This window comes from Epargyreus clarus, unplaced genomic scaffold, assembly GCF_041222505.1.
Source record: "Epargyreus clarus isolate Ecla_fem2 unplaced genomic scaffold, WU_Ecla_fem_2.2 ptg000027l, whole genome shotgun sequence".
Lineage (NCBI taxonomy): Eukaryota > Metazoa > Arthropoda > Insecta > Lepidoptera > Hesperiidae > Epargyreus > Epargyreus clarus.
In genome coordinates this window covers 12,853,688-12,871,098 of record NW_027332234.1, presented here as the reverse complement: position 1 = coordinate 12,871,098, position 17,411 = coordinate 12,853,688, and the positions used below count along the sequence as shown (strand labels likewise).

General features: G+C 34.6%; 1 protein-coding gene across 2 annotated transcripts; it reads right to left on the bottom strand.

The window, feature by feature from the left end:
- Positions 1-671: 671 nt before the first annotated feature.
- On the bottom strand, positions 672-17,245 carry Mlf (myeloid leukemia factor). 2 transcript variants are annotated; one of them, XM_073088835.1, is made up of 9 exons: positions 17,183-17,245; positions 17,029-17,097; positions 14,476-14,648; positions 12,434-12,522; positions 9,985-10,087; positions 8,608-8,728; positions 7,123-7,248; positions 4,663-4,734; positions 672-2,079 (listed from the first exon to the last, which is right to left on the bottom strand). In XM_073088835.1, exons 2-9 carry the CDS (start codon positions 17,079-17,081, stop codon positions 2,001-2,003), a joined length of 816 nt encoding a protein of 271 aa, XP_072944936.1. In that variant the 5' UTR covers positions 17,082-17,097; positions 17,183-17,245; the 3' UTR covers positions 672-2,000. The 2 variants fall into 2 exon arrangements, with proteins under 2 accessions (XP_072944936.1, XP_072944937.1); XM_073088836.1 differs by lacking the exon at positions 17,183-17,245 and having other exon boundaries at positions 17,029-17,176.
- Between the last annotated feature and the right edge of the window lie 166 nt (positions 17,246-17,411).

Here is a 17,411-nt window from a genome sequence, read left to right as displayed (position 1 = left end):
AACAGTCAAAACCAGTAGGATCACAAACGATTATTGACGGAAAATAACTTAAAACAAAAACTAATGACAAATAAACTGTCATCTCATACTCAGTACCCTAGTAATAGCGACCGACTGATAAGATACAATTAGATATACATGTACTATGATAAATAGATAATTAATGAATAGATCAATGAAATCGAGGGTAGGATAGATGTAAATAAGCAAATTTTAGGGATTTCAAAAACAGTTTTAAAGAGCCTTGCTTTGTTTTGTGTCAATGTCATTTATTTCACGACTTCGCTGCGATACATTATCACAGAGTCTAATTTGTCACTATGTATCACGTTATTCGCAACACTGTCACGTGTTTGTCGCGACTGTATCATGACTTTGTCGTGACTGTATCACGAGTTTCTTGCAACTGTATCACGTTTCTGTCGCGACTTTCCGACTAATGCCATCTTTGTACCGCGACTTCATCACCGTTTTGTCGTGACGCCATTTTTGCAATAACACTGTATCACTTTTTGCATCGCTGTCACATCATAACGTGATAATGTGATGTATATTTTATGGCAATTATATCACGTGTGTCATTGTTAAATTTTGAAGAAACTGAAGCTCAAATAATTTGTCAAAATATATGATAGAAAGAAAAGAAAGCAAAAAGCATTATTTCCTAAATGTTTTGTTTTTTTTTTATTGTTTATAATTCTTTTTTTTAATGTCATCCACAAAATATGAGATGTCGTTCGGTCATTACAACTATACTTATTGAGGACACTTATTTGATTAATCCCGTCAAGGTTTATGTGAAATAAACAGTAAAAAACATAATAGAAACTCCATAACTTTTTTCACACCACTGGATTTGATTTACATTTCATCTTAATTCTTAACTAAAACACGTCAGAACATTTAAGGAAAATAAACACATACTTGCAAGATTATTTCCCTTAAACACTGGTTACAAAAACTCAAAATTATTTTTATAATCATACATAAAAAACATAATAGAATAAGTATGTTTTAAAAGAGATGCCAACAATCAGAATAAACGATACAGATATAGGAGTCCATAATTAGTTTTCAGGTATAATAGTTATTAGAATAAAAATTACAATATGTATATTGTATTTTCACTATGGCATTTGATAACCTTTTAGCCTTTTCCCGAAATAATTGTAATGCAAAATATATATATATTTTTGACAATTAGTGATTGGTGAGGAGAAACATCTTCATTTTTATTACTATCCATAATGGGGCATCTAAGATTAACATCTCTTTTCTCTTTTCGATAAGTGAGGCATTACTTGGTATATTTGTGCAATTAATAGTATTTAAAGCCATTATCCATTATACTGTATCCACATTCTTGGCGCTTACCGCAAACTCCTAACATGTACAAATGACTTGATTTGAGTGCCATGTGGTCGCTTACGGCAAATTGCTTTTAATCTGTGACAAAATGCCACCTCCTCATAAACCAAGACAAAGATTGTATCTAAACGTTTGAATTTGTAACGGTTCGATTAAGTTTGCCAAGCTTTGACGCGGCATTAAACATTTGACAAAGCTACACAAATACGCCAAGTGGTACCTTACCATCATATTGCAAGAATACATATACATAATGCCAGCTTCCCAAAGTTCGTGATATATAATCGCATCGTGTATTTTAGTGCGGGCTTGTTACGACCACTCATTTAAAATGAAATACAAAACGGCATGGAATTTTCGAAAACTTTGAAGAATATCTGATTTTAGACTAAAATTATCACGGAATTGAGACATTTTATCATGTAACAGGTACAATATGCGTTTTTTAATTTCTTTTGAACAACCTAGACTTCTTTATCGTCTGCCGTCTACAAAACCCCTCCACACGAACCGTCGGAAGCCGTCACAAATACCATACATATACATCTTGTATAGATATATATAATAGATAGATACATACATAAATAAATACATAAAACAATACATATATCGATCGCGTCAGTGGGCCTGGTTCAGTTGTCGTGGCGCTTGTGGTGGCGGTGCCGCGTGCGCTGCGGGTGCGCGCCGCCGTACACCTCGCGCACAGACGAGCTGCAAGGTTGGGTGGGCGGTTGTTTTTCGTTTTTGTTTTTGGTTTTGATTGGTTGTTTGTGTGTTTGTGTGTGTGTGTGTGTGGTGGTTATGTTAGTGTATGTTTGTGCGCGTGTGTGTGTGTGTGTGTAGTAAATAGACTCCTGATAACTAAGTTATTCTAAATAAGACTGTCTTATTTAAATTGGGAATTTAAAACTCGTACGTCGAAGTCATGTTTCTATGAATTTCATGAACTTCACAAGGACTTTTAAATTAAAAGTGCAAACTCATGCTTCGAAGTTCCCAGGTACTTGAGAACTTCATAAACTTTACAGTCTTTGAAATTAAAAATCCTATTTCATTCGTTCTTGTTTTTTTTGGCAAGATACTAAACAACCGATTTTCATAAAAATTGACACGTAAATAAACGCAGACTATTTTCAGCGCTTTAATGTTGATATTTCCGACTTTACATTTTGACTGATGTAATGTAATCAGGAGTCTATTTTTTTTAAATGTTTTTTTCGTGTGTACACTTGTAAATTTGACTTTGAATTTACAACTATCAGTTATTATTGCTTAAAATAAAAATCCACTAGGCATGCTCACTTTTCAAACTACACAATATAAACCATTCTTTACACAATAAAGATGACTATTGAAATAATTTAATTTTTCAAAATATCTATATGATGTATCATATTACTATGGTATAAATAACACGAATTATTATATAGAAGACTTTTAGCTATTTTAGCTATGGATATTTTACAAAGCAACCTCATTGGAAATTGAAAGTCAAAAATTAAGAATACTGTCCAATTTTGATGTAAAAAAATATAACTTGTTCCAATAAATGTTGTCCGTGCATACATTATGGAGCCCGAGCGAGAGGGAGATAGAATGGCTGTGTTTTTGGGTCCAAATTTTATTGACACAAGTTATACAAAGTAAGGCACCTATCTACAGACACTAAACGTACTAGACACGGACCGTGGCAGATAAAATAATATTTGTCTATACAATCTGTATTAATGAAATTTATTTATATCGTAACACAACCGTGCAGTGCACGGTCCGTGTCTGTCAAGAATATTGTACAGAAACATATTAATTTGTCTGCCATGGCCCGTGCCTGATACGTTCAATGTCTGTAGACATAAACAAAGCGTAATTTGCTTAGAAAAATCTAGGTAGCATTTTAGCAGTAAAAAGGAATCACTCATACACATTTCCAAGCTGAAGAAAAAATGCATGCCTTATATTAAATATTAAAAGGAAAAAATATGTAAAAACGGCCACAGCAAAACATATGTACAGCGAAATAAAAAAAAAATAAACAAATAATAATAGAAAATAAATTAATTATGTATTACGATATTACAATTAGTAGTAACGCCTCCTGCCGTATCTGGAACTGGGAATATTTGAATTTAGAATATTTGTAATCTGTGGCAGTTAATATTTGAAAAAAGAATTAGAACATACTATTTGAGTATTATTATTCACCAGTATAGTTTTAAAGTAATTTTAGTGCGTCTTGTCATAGTGAGAAGTTGTGTTAAATTTGAACCGACTCGATTTTCAATGAAGCTAATATAAATTCCTGGAATTTGGTGGATGCACATCCGTGCGTTTTATGTGTGTAAGTGTATTTTTGTATAAGGATAGTAAGTGATTTACGATCTATGGATCTTGCCTGATAAAATATTGTATAGAAAAAAGAATCTCATACGACACGTTCAATATGTATCTGTTGATATTAAGGCGACGTTATTCATTAAAAATTCGAAGAAGCGTTAGAATAAATGAAGGAAAAAATGTTAAAAAATATTTAAACAAATAATTAATGTAACATTGGATTGTCAGTTTTGACGTCTTTGACTGAAAACTGGATTTCAAATTGTTTGTTAACAAATAATCGAGTCGGTCTGTATAATATAAAATGGCATAGGCCGTAAAAACATACATTGAGCTTTAGGTTTAGCGTTATATTACACGGGTATTTCGTTTGAATATCATGTGGTTCGCTAACGAATAACTGATTTACAGTAATATATATAAAATAAAATGTAATAGCAATTTTTGGGCTGTTTCGCGGCGAAATACTCGTACAATGTCGCTGGTATAGTAACCTACTTTTCAGAGTGAAAATTGGATGACGTGTTTATAGCTCGATGTATTATATTTACGACTTAATACAATGTATGTGAGTATATATTTAAGTATGTATCATCATCATCATCATCAACCCATTACTGTCCCACTGCTGGGCACGGGTCTCCTCTCAGAATGAGAAGGATTATGCCATAGTCCACCGCGCTGGCCAAGTGCGTATTGGTAGACTTCACATACCCTTAAGATTTTTTTTTTATAAATCTCTTAGGTATGCAGGTTTCCTCACGATGTTTTCCTTCACCGTTTAAGCAAGTGATAATTAATTTCTAATACGCACATTAATTTGAAAATCAGAGGCCCTGGGATTTGAACCTCGGACCCCTCGATCGAGAGGCTATCACTGCTTAAATGTGTATGTATGTAAATGTGTCTGCTAAGTATGTATGCATATATATATTAATGTTTGTATGTGTGTGTGTTTACCTGGCGGCGGTGGCCAGCGGGCTGGCGGCGGCGCGCAGCGGGCGGCGCGGCTGCGGCCGGCGCCGCGCCGAGCTGCAAGCCACGCCACTAGCTGGGTATCGGCTGGACTGGGGCCTAGCACTACGACTCTTATCTAACTGCCTTCATGAAGGTGGTAGAACACTCCCACCGCCACACCTATTTCTACCTAATAACGGCAGCGTTAGGCGTTGCTGTGTTCCGGTTTGAAGGGTGTGGCAAGGGAGACAGACTTTTTCGAGGGTTCCAGCTTAGTCCTCAGGGGAAACGGCTCATCTTTTGCCAACCTCAGGTAGGAATATCTATTCCTATCTCATTCTTTTGTATGTGGAATATACTTTTATTTAATAGTTTTTACGGTACACATTCATAAACGCCCTTTTGTTATTGTTTGAAAGTGTTAAGTTAAGAACACTTAAGGTGACACTTTAAGGTTCAATTCTAGGTAACACCTTAAGGTTCAATTTCATCTAATAACTTTCATTAACAACTTTTTTGAAACTATATCATCGAATAGCCCATCGAATAGCCATCGAAAACCCTTAAATATATTTTTATAACTTTGTTAAGATTTAAAAAATGCAATTTTGTTGTTACAACTTTTATAAAATATTTTAAATATAATATGAATAAATAAAAAGCCTTTTAGATATTACTCTGGTACAATTTTTAAGAATAACCAGAAACTTGATTTAATATAAATATTAACCTAACTTAACCTAACCTAATCCGTATACTTTTCATGCCTTATATATTAATTGAAGACTGTAAAATAGATTACTCTTATTTCAATTATTAAAGCTTAAGCGATATTTCATAATTTTCATAAATAAGCCCCAATCCAACCAAATACCTCTTACAATAAACTTACAATACACGAAACGAAACCAAAAGGAAATAAATATGAAAGCGACTACATAGTGCAAAATAACATACTACACATGCTTTACACGGAAACAGTATAACTAAATCAAAATACTTATATCTATCGAATCTTGTAGCTATCAAAGATATTGTATTGATATAGATCTCATATGCTGGAAGAAATGAAACCAAAAGTAGTAAAAAATTGTAGAATTATTACTGCCTCAGTGCTGGGCATATTTCCTCCCAGAGTGAGAGGACTTAGTGGGCCTATCTCTCCCCAGTGTGACAGGACTTTAGGCTATAAGTCCACCGCGTTGGCCAAGTGCAAATTGGTAGACTTCACATACCTTTAAATAGTTTTTTAAACAACTCTTAGGTGTGTACATTACTCGATGTTTTCCTTTACAATTACAGCAATGATAATTAATTTTCAATGCGCGACATGGTAAAAATATATGTAAGAAAAACCTCACTGATTTAATTGTGATACAATATCTTTGATATACACTAAATATTTCTAAATGGGTATTGTCGTTTTAAATTGTGAACTTAACAATTGTAATTTCTTGCACCTTGTCTTGGACGTGCGTGTAACATTACATATGGAATGTGGGATTTTTAATGTGTTCTAGTCCTATTTAGATTTTTTACAGGGTAATATAATATAATGAAATTGTAAAATGTGTATATATTTTTAAATAAGTGTATATTTTTAAATAAGTTGTTTTTACATGTGCATACGTTGTATTATATGTCTGTAAAGTTGACGTGTTTTATGTATGTATTTGAACACACTTTGATTACCCTATTTCCTCTTTGTGGTGCATGTTTGTCGCTACATTTATCCGTATGTTTGTGTGTCTTTTACTCTATTTATATGTTCATAATATATAGAGTAACAATTTGATTATGTCTATATATGTTTCTACGCTTGCCTATGTCTGTATGTATAATTGTTTTCCAGTTGTTCATGCTGTGTTTTGTGTCGGTAAATGTTACGCATATATACTGTAATCTATTTAAGAAGAAGTAAAGGTGTGATGGTGACATGTATGTATGTCTCCTTTCGATGCTTATCTGTCCGCTCGGATCTGACAGTGTGCCTGTGCCAAGTGTATGTATCTCCCTGAGCCTCAGTGTCGGTGTTACCTTATCCGCGTCCGAGCACGTGTACGTCCCAGTCTGTTCGTGTGTGTGTGTGTGTGTGTGTGTTTGTGTGTGTGTGTGTGTGGGTACCTGTCTCTCTGTGTATGTGTTTGTGTGTGTGTGTGCGTACCTGTCTCTCTGTGTGTGTGTTCGTGTACCTGTATGAGTGTGTGTGTTAGTATGTGTATGTGTGCGCGTGTGTCTGTGGAAGCGTCAACGTATCCCTGTGCTACGTGTATGTCCCTGTCAGCCTGTGTGTGTGTGTGTGTGTGTGTGTGTGTGTGTGTGTGTGTGTGTGTGTGCGTACCTGTCTCTGTGTGCGTGTTCTTGTGTGTTCGTGTACCTGAATATCTGTGTGTCTGTGGAAGCGTCAACGTGTCCCTGTGCTACGTGTATCTCCCTGTCAGCCTGTGTGTGCTGTATGTATACCTGTGCGCGTGGTCGCTGTGCGCGTGCGGCGACGTCGCGGGCGGCGCGGGCAGCGCGAGGCGCGGCGGCGCGCGGGGCGCGATGGCCGCCCGAGACCGCGCCATGCCAGCCTTCTGCTGGAACTCCCTGGAACACAACCACTTATAACTTAACGCCTTGTGGCAATATGGAGCGTGTACAACGGTTTAAACGTGTCTGAAGGTGGTAGTATGCCCTGTATGTCGACTCCGAACGTTATAGCACCAACGACAAATATACGTCTACCAAAAAAACAGATAAATTATTTATTTTATGCATAGATTAGTAAAGATTACTCACTCCTAACAAGAAAATGTAACCAGTTTTGACAATTGAAATTGTCACTGTCATCTATTTTCGTGTTTGAAAAATATGTAGTTTTTAAAGCATTTACGAAATGAAACGATATTTCTACACACTTTTTATTCTATTTCGTGTTTTTGCACTACTTAACTGCGCACGTCGGCATTGTTCCGCGTAAATTATACCATCGTCATCAACCCATTAATGTCCCACTGCTGGGCTCAGGTCTCCTCTCGCAATGAGAAGGATTAGGCCATAGTCCACCGCGCTGGCCAAGTGCATGTTGGTAAACCCACATTACCATGACTTACACCTCACAATTATACCATGATAGCCATTAAACGGCTGACAGAATTGTCAGTCGTTTAAGCCATTTAATGGCTTCCTTCAATTACCACTACCGCCACATTCATTTCTTCTAAGTAACATAAGTGAAATAGGCTCATCCAAAGCGTCCTATACACTAGATAAATAAATTAGGTTCTGATAAAAAATACTTTATATACCTACTTATTACAAATTAATACATAATTAAATACAGTTAAACTGTTCACTACCCATCTGTGAAAATATTATTATTAAACCCATTTTATATCAAATAATAGCTCTATTTACATTATACAAAATTTTAGCCTCAAAAATAACTAACCTGAAAAATAGAAATTAAATGCTTTGTAATTCAAATCCCTAACAGTAACAACTCATCTATAATCGATTTATTTTATCCCGTTTTAAATTAAAATATTAACATAAACAGATCCATTACTTTCATCAGTTATACAAAAGCAAAAACTTACACATAATATTTTTTTTTTTTATAATATAGGAGTAGCAGACGAGCATGCAGTCCACCTGATGGTAAGTGGCTACTGCCGCCCATGGACATCTGTAATCAACCCCAGATAGGATTAGATAGCCTACCTGAGGTCGGCCACAGATGCGCCGCTACCTCTGGAGGACTAAGCTGGAACGCCTCGGAAAAGTCTGTCTCCCTTACCACACTCTTCAAAACGGAACACAGCAGCGCCTTACACCGCTATTATTAGGTAGAAATAGGTGTGGCGGTGGTGCCGCCGGAGTCGAACCACAAAGGGTTCTACCACCTTCAATCAGGTAGACTACTATATACTAGCTGACCCGGCAGTCTGTGTAGATAACGGTCACCTGTCAAAGTCCTCGGCTTCTTCCTCTTCCAAGTTGATGAACTCTTGACGCTCCTCGTTGTCCCCAGAGTACACGTTCTGCTCACGCTCGATCAGGTGCGCTCGTTCGCCAATATGATGACCTGATCACCGTCACAAATATAACAATGATAATAATAATAATAATAATGTACTTTATTGCCTAAGTGTATTTAAAAAGGGAAAAAATACAAAAAATATGAACATATAAAATCGTAGACAGGCAAAAGGAAGTGGCTCAGTGTTTGCTGACACATAATCAGGATTCCGTGCAGCGCTATTTTTCAGCCATATCCTTAGTTGTTATGCGGGAATAAGAATCCGCCGCCTTTTACAATAATGAATATTGGGTTTCATACAAATGAATCAGTATATACAGGGTGAACTTTTCAAACAGGCCTTCAGGGCCAAATCCGAAACTATTATCGAAAAAATCTGTAAGGAGTTACGACGCCGATTTTGATAAAAACTTAACCTACATCATTACTTTATTAAAATATCTTTTTCCCTAGCCTTTCTATATAAAAGTAAAATTTTACAGTTCTAAATATTTCAGATGATTACAACTTAAACACAACGCAATAGACATCATGTAATACAATGAGTGTATAAAACAATAGACGTTACGTCATCTAAACAAACTGACGCTCAGTTTTATACTTATACTTATTCCAAGTAATATCTAGAAAAAGTGAAGTGTTTGAACTCACTCATGCCATCTATGGCTCAGCTATACGATTATTTACAAGGATGACCTCACGGCACGTTCGAATAGGTTCATTAGCGACATTTCGTGAACAATCTAGGCATTTAGAAGCGTGTCTTGAGGAGGCTGTATTATCACGATGCTGAATAGTAATGATCCTACGAGCGAAGATATTTTGAGACGTATACACTTGCAAGTAATAATAATTTATGTCTTTTGACAACCAAATAAATGTAAGTTTCACTGTTAATTAAATTCGAAACTCAATATTGCATAAAAAATAAAAACAAAATTGTGATTTATCTACGCATTATTATTTCATTAAATGGCACATGGGACTCCCAGAATGAGTTTCTATAGTTCTCGAAACTGACTAAGCAGGGGTGGTAAATCAGTATTTACATACCTACTTCTGAATGAATTATTTTATGAATGAATTAATCGGTTTTTAGTTCAGTCACACATAACCATAAATACTGATTATGTTGGCGATTATTTTGATAAAAGCATTAAAGAATAGATTTTCATCATCTTCAACAAAATATAGTTTTTTTTTTTTATTTTCATATTCCGAACAGTAACACAAAGATCTGCCAGGCCATAACTATTCGTTATGAAAATTCGTGACGTCATTAAAAATATTAAAATATTTACCAATAGACATCTTCTTGGTCCCAGTGCGCGAGTCCTGCAGTGTCTTACGCGTTTCCTTAACTCCATTCGGTCCAATCTTGGTGCTGCTCGTGGAACTGTACACCTGCAAATATATTGATAAAGTTTCGTAACATAACATCAACATGACAACAAATACTAATTAAATAAATATATGAATAGTATGTTTGTTTACAATTTCAAATTAATTTACTTTAATTTTAAGGTGGTGATAGTTTCCTTCGTGTATCAATTACGGAGACACCACCGCCATACTTATTTCTGCCTAATAAAAGCAGTATTAAGCGCTGCTGTGCGCTCTGGTTTAAAGGGTGTGGTAAGGCAAACCTTTGTCCCTGTAGTACCGGGACCATAATAGGGCTACGGTATCCCCTGCTGTAAGAGGCGACTAAAAGGGGCTTCCGGGGTTGCGGGCGGCAAGAGTGGGAGCTCAAACTGTCCAGCAAGCGAACCCGGGAAGGACAGCGGTTTGTGTGGTCGCATATCGCTGTAATCACCAGAGGATGTGACAGGAGCGTAAATTGCTCCCCCCAGGGCAGAGCCCGATAGAAGGGCATTGCGTTAGAAGGACTCCGGTTGTGTTCCGTTGGAGATCCCGGAGTTCTCCACCAAACGCTGAGGACGGCCATCGGGGGGGTTTTAGTGCGGTAAAAATCCCACATAACCCGGCGTCACTCCCATGGCGTCGGGTACCTTTTGAAGGTTTCCCCCTCGTCAACAAAAAAAAAGCCAGACCTTTGAAGCATTCTTACTTAGTCAGTTAGGACTCTAATCCTATTTAAAATTGATCATAGATATCTACGGACGGTAGTAACTACTTACCATCAAGCTGTAAATTATATGAGCAATCGCTATTTCAATTTCATTAAAAAAGAAAACGAAACAAATCGAAATGTCGTAAACAAATTAATAATTAAGTTTGACCTTTAGCTAAAAATATAAAAAGTTAATATTCTTTCGAATTTCTTACAAAAAGACCAATTTCGAAGTTTCGAGTGGGCTTCTAATTAAATACAGCCACCCTATTCCCCATCGACATCGAAAGAGTCGATCGGGGAAAGTTGTTCCAAGTTTTGACTTTTTTGATTGGCTTCGAATCAAACAATGAGACCCCTGGTCTACTTGCAAGTATTTTTAACTTGTAAAGATTTTTTTTAATTACTTGTAATTGCTTCATATGGACACAAGTATGTTGCTATGTTATTTTTTTGAAATAATTCTTAATATAACGTGAAACTGATTAGGCACGTCGATTTGTACACTACACAGTAGACAGTATCAATCATCATACAAATTCTTCATACAAATTGTCATACAAATTCTTCATTACACCCATTATCCTACATCACGACTCCTTGTGTCATGAATACTATGGACGCATGTTACACACACTTTCCACTTTTCCAGAGATATTTGGGACAGATGGATGAATACTATAGATGTGCGTCAAATTCTTCATTGGGATTGCTTCTTTTCATTTTTTTACCTTAGATTAGATACTCTCAGATTGAGAGCTAAGAATTGTTTCATTGCAATGATCAAATGCGAATTGGTATTCACAAAACTTTAAGATTTTTTAAACTCTCAGGTGTGTACATTTTTCCCTGTTTTTTCCATTACTACTATTACAGGAAGTGATAATTATTTTCTCAGAAAACATATAACTTTAAAAATCTATGGTAAGTGCCTAAGATTCGTACCTCGGACTGCTTGATTATGAGGTCTATTTTTAACCTATAAACTGAGGCGACATATTCACATAAAATCAGATTAGTATGTATACCCCTGCAACCCATTCTCCTCTTTAATTTCTAGTCAACTTGAAAGGTGAAATTTATTTAAATATAAGCAATGTTATTGCAGTTGACTTGTTATCTTTTGCCATATCGAGCCAAATTGCGGTTTGTGCGAAACTAAAAAAATTATAAATGTGATAATAAAGTATCATGCAGGTTTTATGATAATTATACTAAAATGCTATAAAAGTCAACCTTACAATGAATACCGTTTACAAATACATAAATATATCAATCAATAAGGTCGAAGACGAATATGAGAAGAGAGAAACAATTTTCTTTTCATTTTTCTTTCAGAAAAACGGCGATAGAAATTTCATAACAGAACGTACGTGCACGTTACAGCCGGATAAGTCATATTTGGTTATACTTTAGTATTTTATTTTGGTTTAACTTTATTTATTACACGTAATTTACGGACTACACTACACTACAAAACATTTTCAATCGATAATTTATTAGTCCCATTTTCAAAACAATTATTTAAAATAAGTATGTATATGATTAGATGTTGTAAATTTATAATTAATAAAAAAGGGTATTTTAAGAATCACTTTTAGAGTGGGTACAATAAAAAAAATGATTGCATCGTATCATATCGACTACATTTTGGAGTTTCTTATAATATGACATACCTGTGGTTTGCCGTTGGGTCCGCTGGACATCACGACAGTGCTGCTGCTGTAGGAGCTGCCCGCGCCCATGTGACCGTCTGACAGATCCGCTGCAAGGTATATTACAAAATTAGCTTCCAATTTCCACAAAACTAGCACCTCAAATGTATAAAGTAACAAATTTTTAAATGTAAAAATATGTATTTTGTAATAAAAACTTATATCGTAAAATCAAGCCCACTTGTATGGAGAAGGATTCAGTTTGACGAAGGCCCTATGTCCCCTAAGTACGTTGCTCAATTTTATATATTTTTTTATAATAGAAAATTTCCTGAATATAACTTAAATTTTATTGTAGCTCTTTTATTTTAAATGACATGACAGACTTATTTTTTTTTTTGTTTCGTATCATATCAGATGATTTATTTTAATTCTATTTTTTGTTTCATATTTTTTACAAACACTTCCTAAAATCGCTTAACACTATTTTTAACTTGATGCTAAGACTCTTACAGTTAAACTGTCAAAATATAGCAGTTCTTATACAACATAGGTACATATAAGGATAAGGTACACATATGGAACCCTAAAAAATTCACACAAGTGAACTGACCAGCCCAACAACATACTGATATAGAACACTCACCTAGCCATGCTCCCACACTTTTACCTGGTACCAGAAATAGCCTCAACATTCCCAACACTGATTCACAAACATACTATCCACTAATTAATCACCGAGCAACAGTCAACACAAACACACCTATACGGCCAATACCACCCTGGCTCCCATCCAAATATATCATAAACTAGAAATAGTTATAACAACATATCACCATTTATATTTAATTCTATGAAATTATATTACAAATGTATAAAATATAAATTGGGGGAACACCAGAGGAAATCTTATTGCCATAGAACGTAAGCAGTACTCTCTCTATATTTAGGAAGTATAAATTGAATCTGGCATTAGAATTACAGCAGATTGTTACAATAAATGTAAAAATTTCAATTTTAATGTCAGTTATTCCTATCAAATGAGTGGATACATTCCAGACACAATTATATTTAAAAACAGTAGCAGTTTATTTTCTTGCCTTTATTTGAGGCAATTACAAACTGTGCTATATGGGACAATATAAATTGCATTTTAGTATAATGCAAGTACACTACAATTATTTGTTGTACCAAATAATTAATAATTTGAAAGTGGTAGAACCCTTTGTGGTTCGACTCCGGCGGCACCACCGCCACACCTATTTCTACCTAATAACAGCAGTGTTAGGCGCTGCTGTGTTCTGGTTTGAAGGGTGTGGTAAGGGAGATAGACTTTTCCGAGGCGTTCCAGCTTAGTCCTCAGGGGTAGAGGCACATCTGTGGCCGCCCTCATGTAGGAATATCTAATCTTATCTGGGGTTGATTACATGCTCGTCTGCTACTCTCATATTATAAAAAAAAAAAAAAATTATTGTAGTCTACTTGAATTAGAGAAAAGTTCTATAAAGTATTAACATTTAAATAGTTGCACCTTTATAATGCACAGAAATAAAAATCAGAAATACTTGTGGGTACAGGTGGGTTTCAGAATAACATGGGATCATTTAAAAAGGGTTTAGTAGTGACTAAATCAGACTATTGGGGCGTTGAGTCTTGGCAGTGATTCTGCAGTAGTTCTCCTCATTCAAATTCAAAGTATTTAGAGAGCAGTCCCCTCTCTCCCTGAGCATAAATACCAAGCAAATAGCGACACAGACGCGCATTCGCCAATTGCTGCTAAATGTCGGTGCGCTCGATTTCTCTTAAGTGTGGTCCACCATACTGCACAACCATATTTTAATATACCATTGCCCCTATTTAATTATCAATTAACAACATGTAATCAACTTTTATCTACCACAGTTTGCAATTTGACAATTTAGGTACGTAAAACTTGTCAAACTTCAAATTTGCAATTTGACAATTTAGGTATGTAAAGCATGTCAAATTTTAAACTTAAGTACAAGAAAATTGGTTAAGATTTTATTAGTAAGAAAAACCAACATTATATCTACCAATCATACCTGAGAAAAGTCTGTTCAGCGAAGGCATCTGAGGCATGAAGGGCATGAGCGAGCTGCTGTGCCTAGGGCCACCGATGGCCAGTGGGCCGCCCATCATCCCGAAAGGGTCCACGAGCGAGCCACACAGCGAACTCATCATGTTGTGCATCTGTCGCATTTGGCGCATGTGGGATCTGGTTGAGACAAAAAAATAATAATATAATAAAATGTATAAGTCACTTAAATTGCAGACACACTTTACAATAATAGCAAATTAAAAAATTACATACATAAAAGTTAAAAATTAATAAACAATAGAGATGTATGCCCCAGGCACAAAATCTATTGTAATTATGTACTAAATAGTGAATATAAAAAACTATGTGTTCAATTATATATATATTTCATCTAGCAATTTTTATTTATTGGAGGAGCAGTGGTGGCAGTGGATCACATTCTTCTAAGTGGTCAATACAGTTCACACATGGTCACTTCAAATAAGCGTCAAAGATATATGAGAAGTTACATTATATAGTTATTAGTTATATGATATATGAGAACAGTGAAATAAAAATGATAAAATCGGCCCAGAAATTTTTAACTAAAAAATAAATATTTAAATAATAATTTTCTAGTTGTGCAATGTTAAGGATTGTGTACTAAAAAATATGGTAACAACATTTCCTTTTTAATTAGCATTGAGCTTAACTGATTTAAAAAAATATATTAGCAAAATAATTATTAATTTAAATATCTTACTGTTCGAACTCGGAGAGAGGTGAGGGGGGTGGAGGGGTTGTTACTAACCACACTTGAATGTTCCACTGAATATATATTAAAAAATTTACAAGGGGCCTCTTATAGTATCTACGAAAGGTTCTCAACAGCGTGATTCAACGGCTGTTTTAGCAGCGCCATCTAGTTTAATATTACGGAACTATCAAATACAAATTATTTGAATATTGAACACAAATTTGAATATTGAACACTTACATTGTACAATAATGCACTGAATATCTCGGATATATTACAAAAACATTAATATTGTACATTTTGATTTATTACACTCACATAAATCACTTTCTACACTTAATGCAAAGTACTTTTTCTTTAATTTTGAAACTAAATTATTAATTAACTTTAACATCAATTGTATTGAATATTACATGAATGTTATATGGAAATTTAAAAAAATATATTTTTTCATCTAATCAGCCAAAGATTTTGTCAATATGCCAAAGGCTTTGTCTCTATGTATGTAAGAAAAACATTATTACAAAGTACGTAGTACTTGATTAACAATTCTAACGTATTCACACAAAAATTTGACAAAAGGAACACAGAAATATATATTTTGAATATGGCAAGTACACACTATGCAAGAAAAATCAGTACTGTAAGAAAATTTAAAACAACATTTCTCAATTTTTCCACGTGGCAACAATTGCACAATGTGTGTAATTAAAATATAGTGGAAAAAACACCAACTGTTCTCATATTATGTGAATGAATTGTATACAGTGTAAAAGAATTCATAGTTTCTCAATAGCTATTGCAACATAATAATTACACAATGTTTATTTATGTTGTAATACAAGGCTTTAAATAACTAAAATTTGAAAATTTCAAGTATTCATAAATAGTGTAAAGCTTTGATTATATTCCGATTTTTCAATACTCTTAAGGCACCTACACATGGTGAATAGTAACACTGATAGTGTTACCAAATGATGGATCTTGTTCACATTATAATGACAATAAATCTGTAGGTATGACCTATTGTCAATTTAACCCACTTTTTTAGCTAAGTCTGAACAGCAAGATCTGTCATTGAACAGTAAAACTGTTTTGCAAACTTACTCTGAACTATATACTACTGATTGAGAGAAAAGGGAAGATAATCAATATTGTAAAGACCATGGTTAGTGGAACAATAATATACATAATAAAACATAATAAAAAAAACTGAATATTGAATATAAGGTACTGCAACATTGGCAAATGATGGTATTGTAAACACTCAGTAATTTATTTTGCCTGTTTGTCTATTTGCAAGTCAAAATCATCACTACGTAACAAAGTGTGCATTTAAAAGCACAGTCATGTTTCTTTAGTGCAAAATAACACAAGTAAAAAAAATTATAATGCGCTGAAAATGTCGTAAACAAAATGTTTTTTCTCAAAATATGTTGATAATGGGTCTACATTGTTTCGATTTGAAGCTATCAACTGCGTTTCAATTACTGTCTTACAGAGATTTGTATGTGTTCTAAAGTCTAAAAAAGAAAACGTTATCTTGCGTCTAAGAAACCTGGTAGACTTCACAGGTCTTTGAAAACATGATGGAAATCATTTAGCTTCACGTGCCTATAAAACCTACATAAATAAAAATCTACTATTTCTTTCGATGTTATAAGAAGTGAAAATTTCCACAACGTTCATGACTTTGAAAAAAATTGAAGTACACGGTTGAAATTAACGCTCCTCCAGTGAAACTGATCGACGTTAATACTGTTAGGTTATCCCTAGAAACAAGTGATTTGGATATTATTAAGTAAATTTTAATATTCTTACCCGAAAAATGGATCATCTTCCACGTCGCCCATGAGAGACCCAAACAGAGACATGATTTAATCCTTGTATCTGGATTAGAGAACAGTAATATATAAGACAGTGAAATACTCCAACTAATAATCACAAAGGACACCAAAAAACATTTTCAGCTTACTCTGACGGTAGGAAAAATCGAAACCTAGCGAATGATGGATTCCACAACAAGCAAAGCACACGAACTGCCAATAAACAAACGTTTCATTTTAATTCAATATCATGATGTCGACAAAGATAACGTAGCCGTACAGCCATAGTATTTCAAAAACAATAAATAGTTGTACAATCTAATTTACTTTAGTCGTGTTAATAGTACAGTCGGCAAAATTAAACTATATCTATTCCAT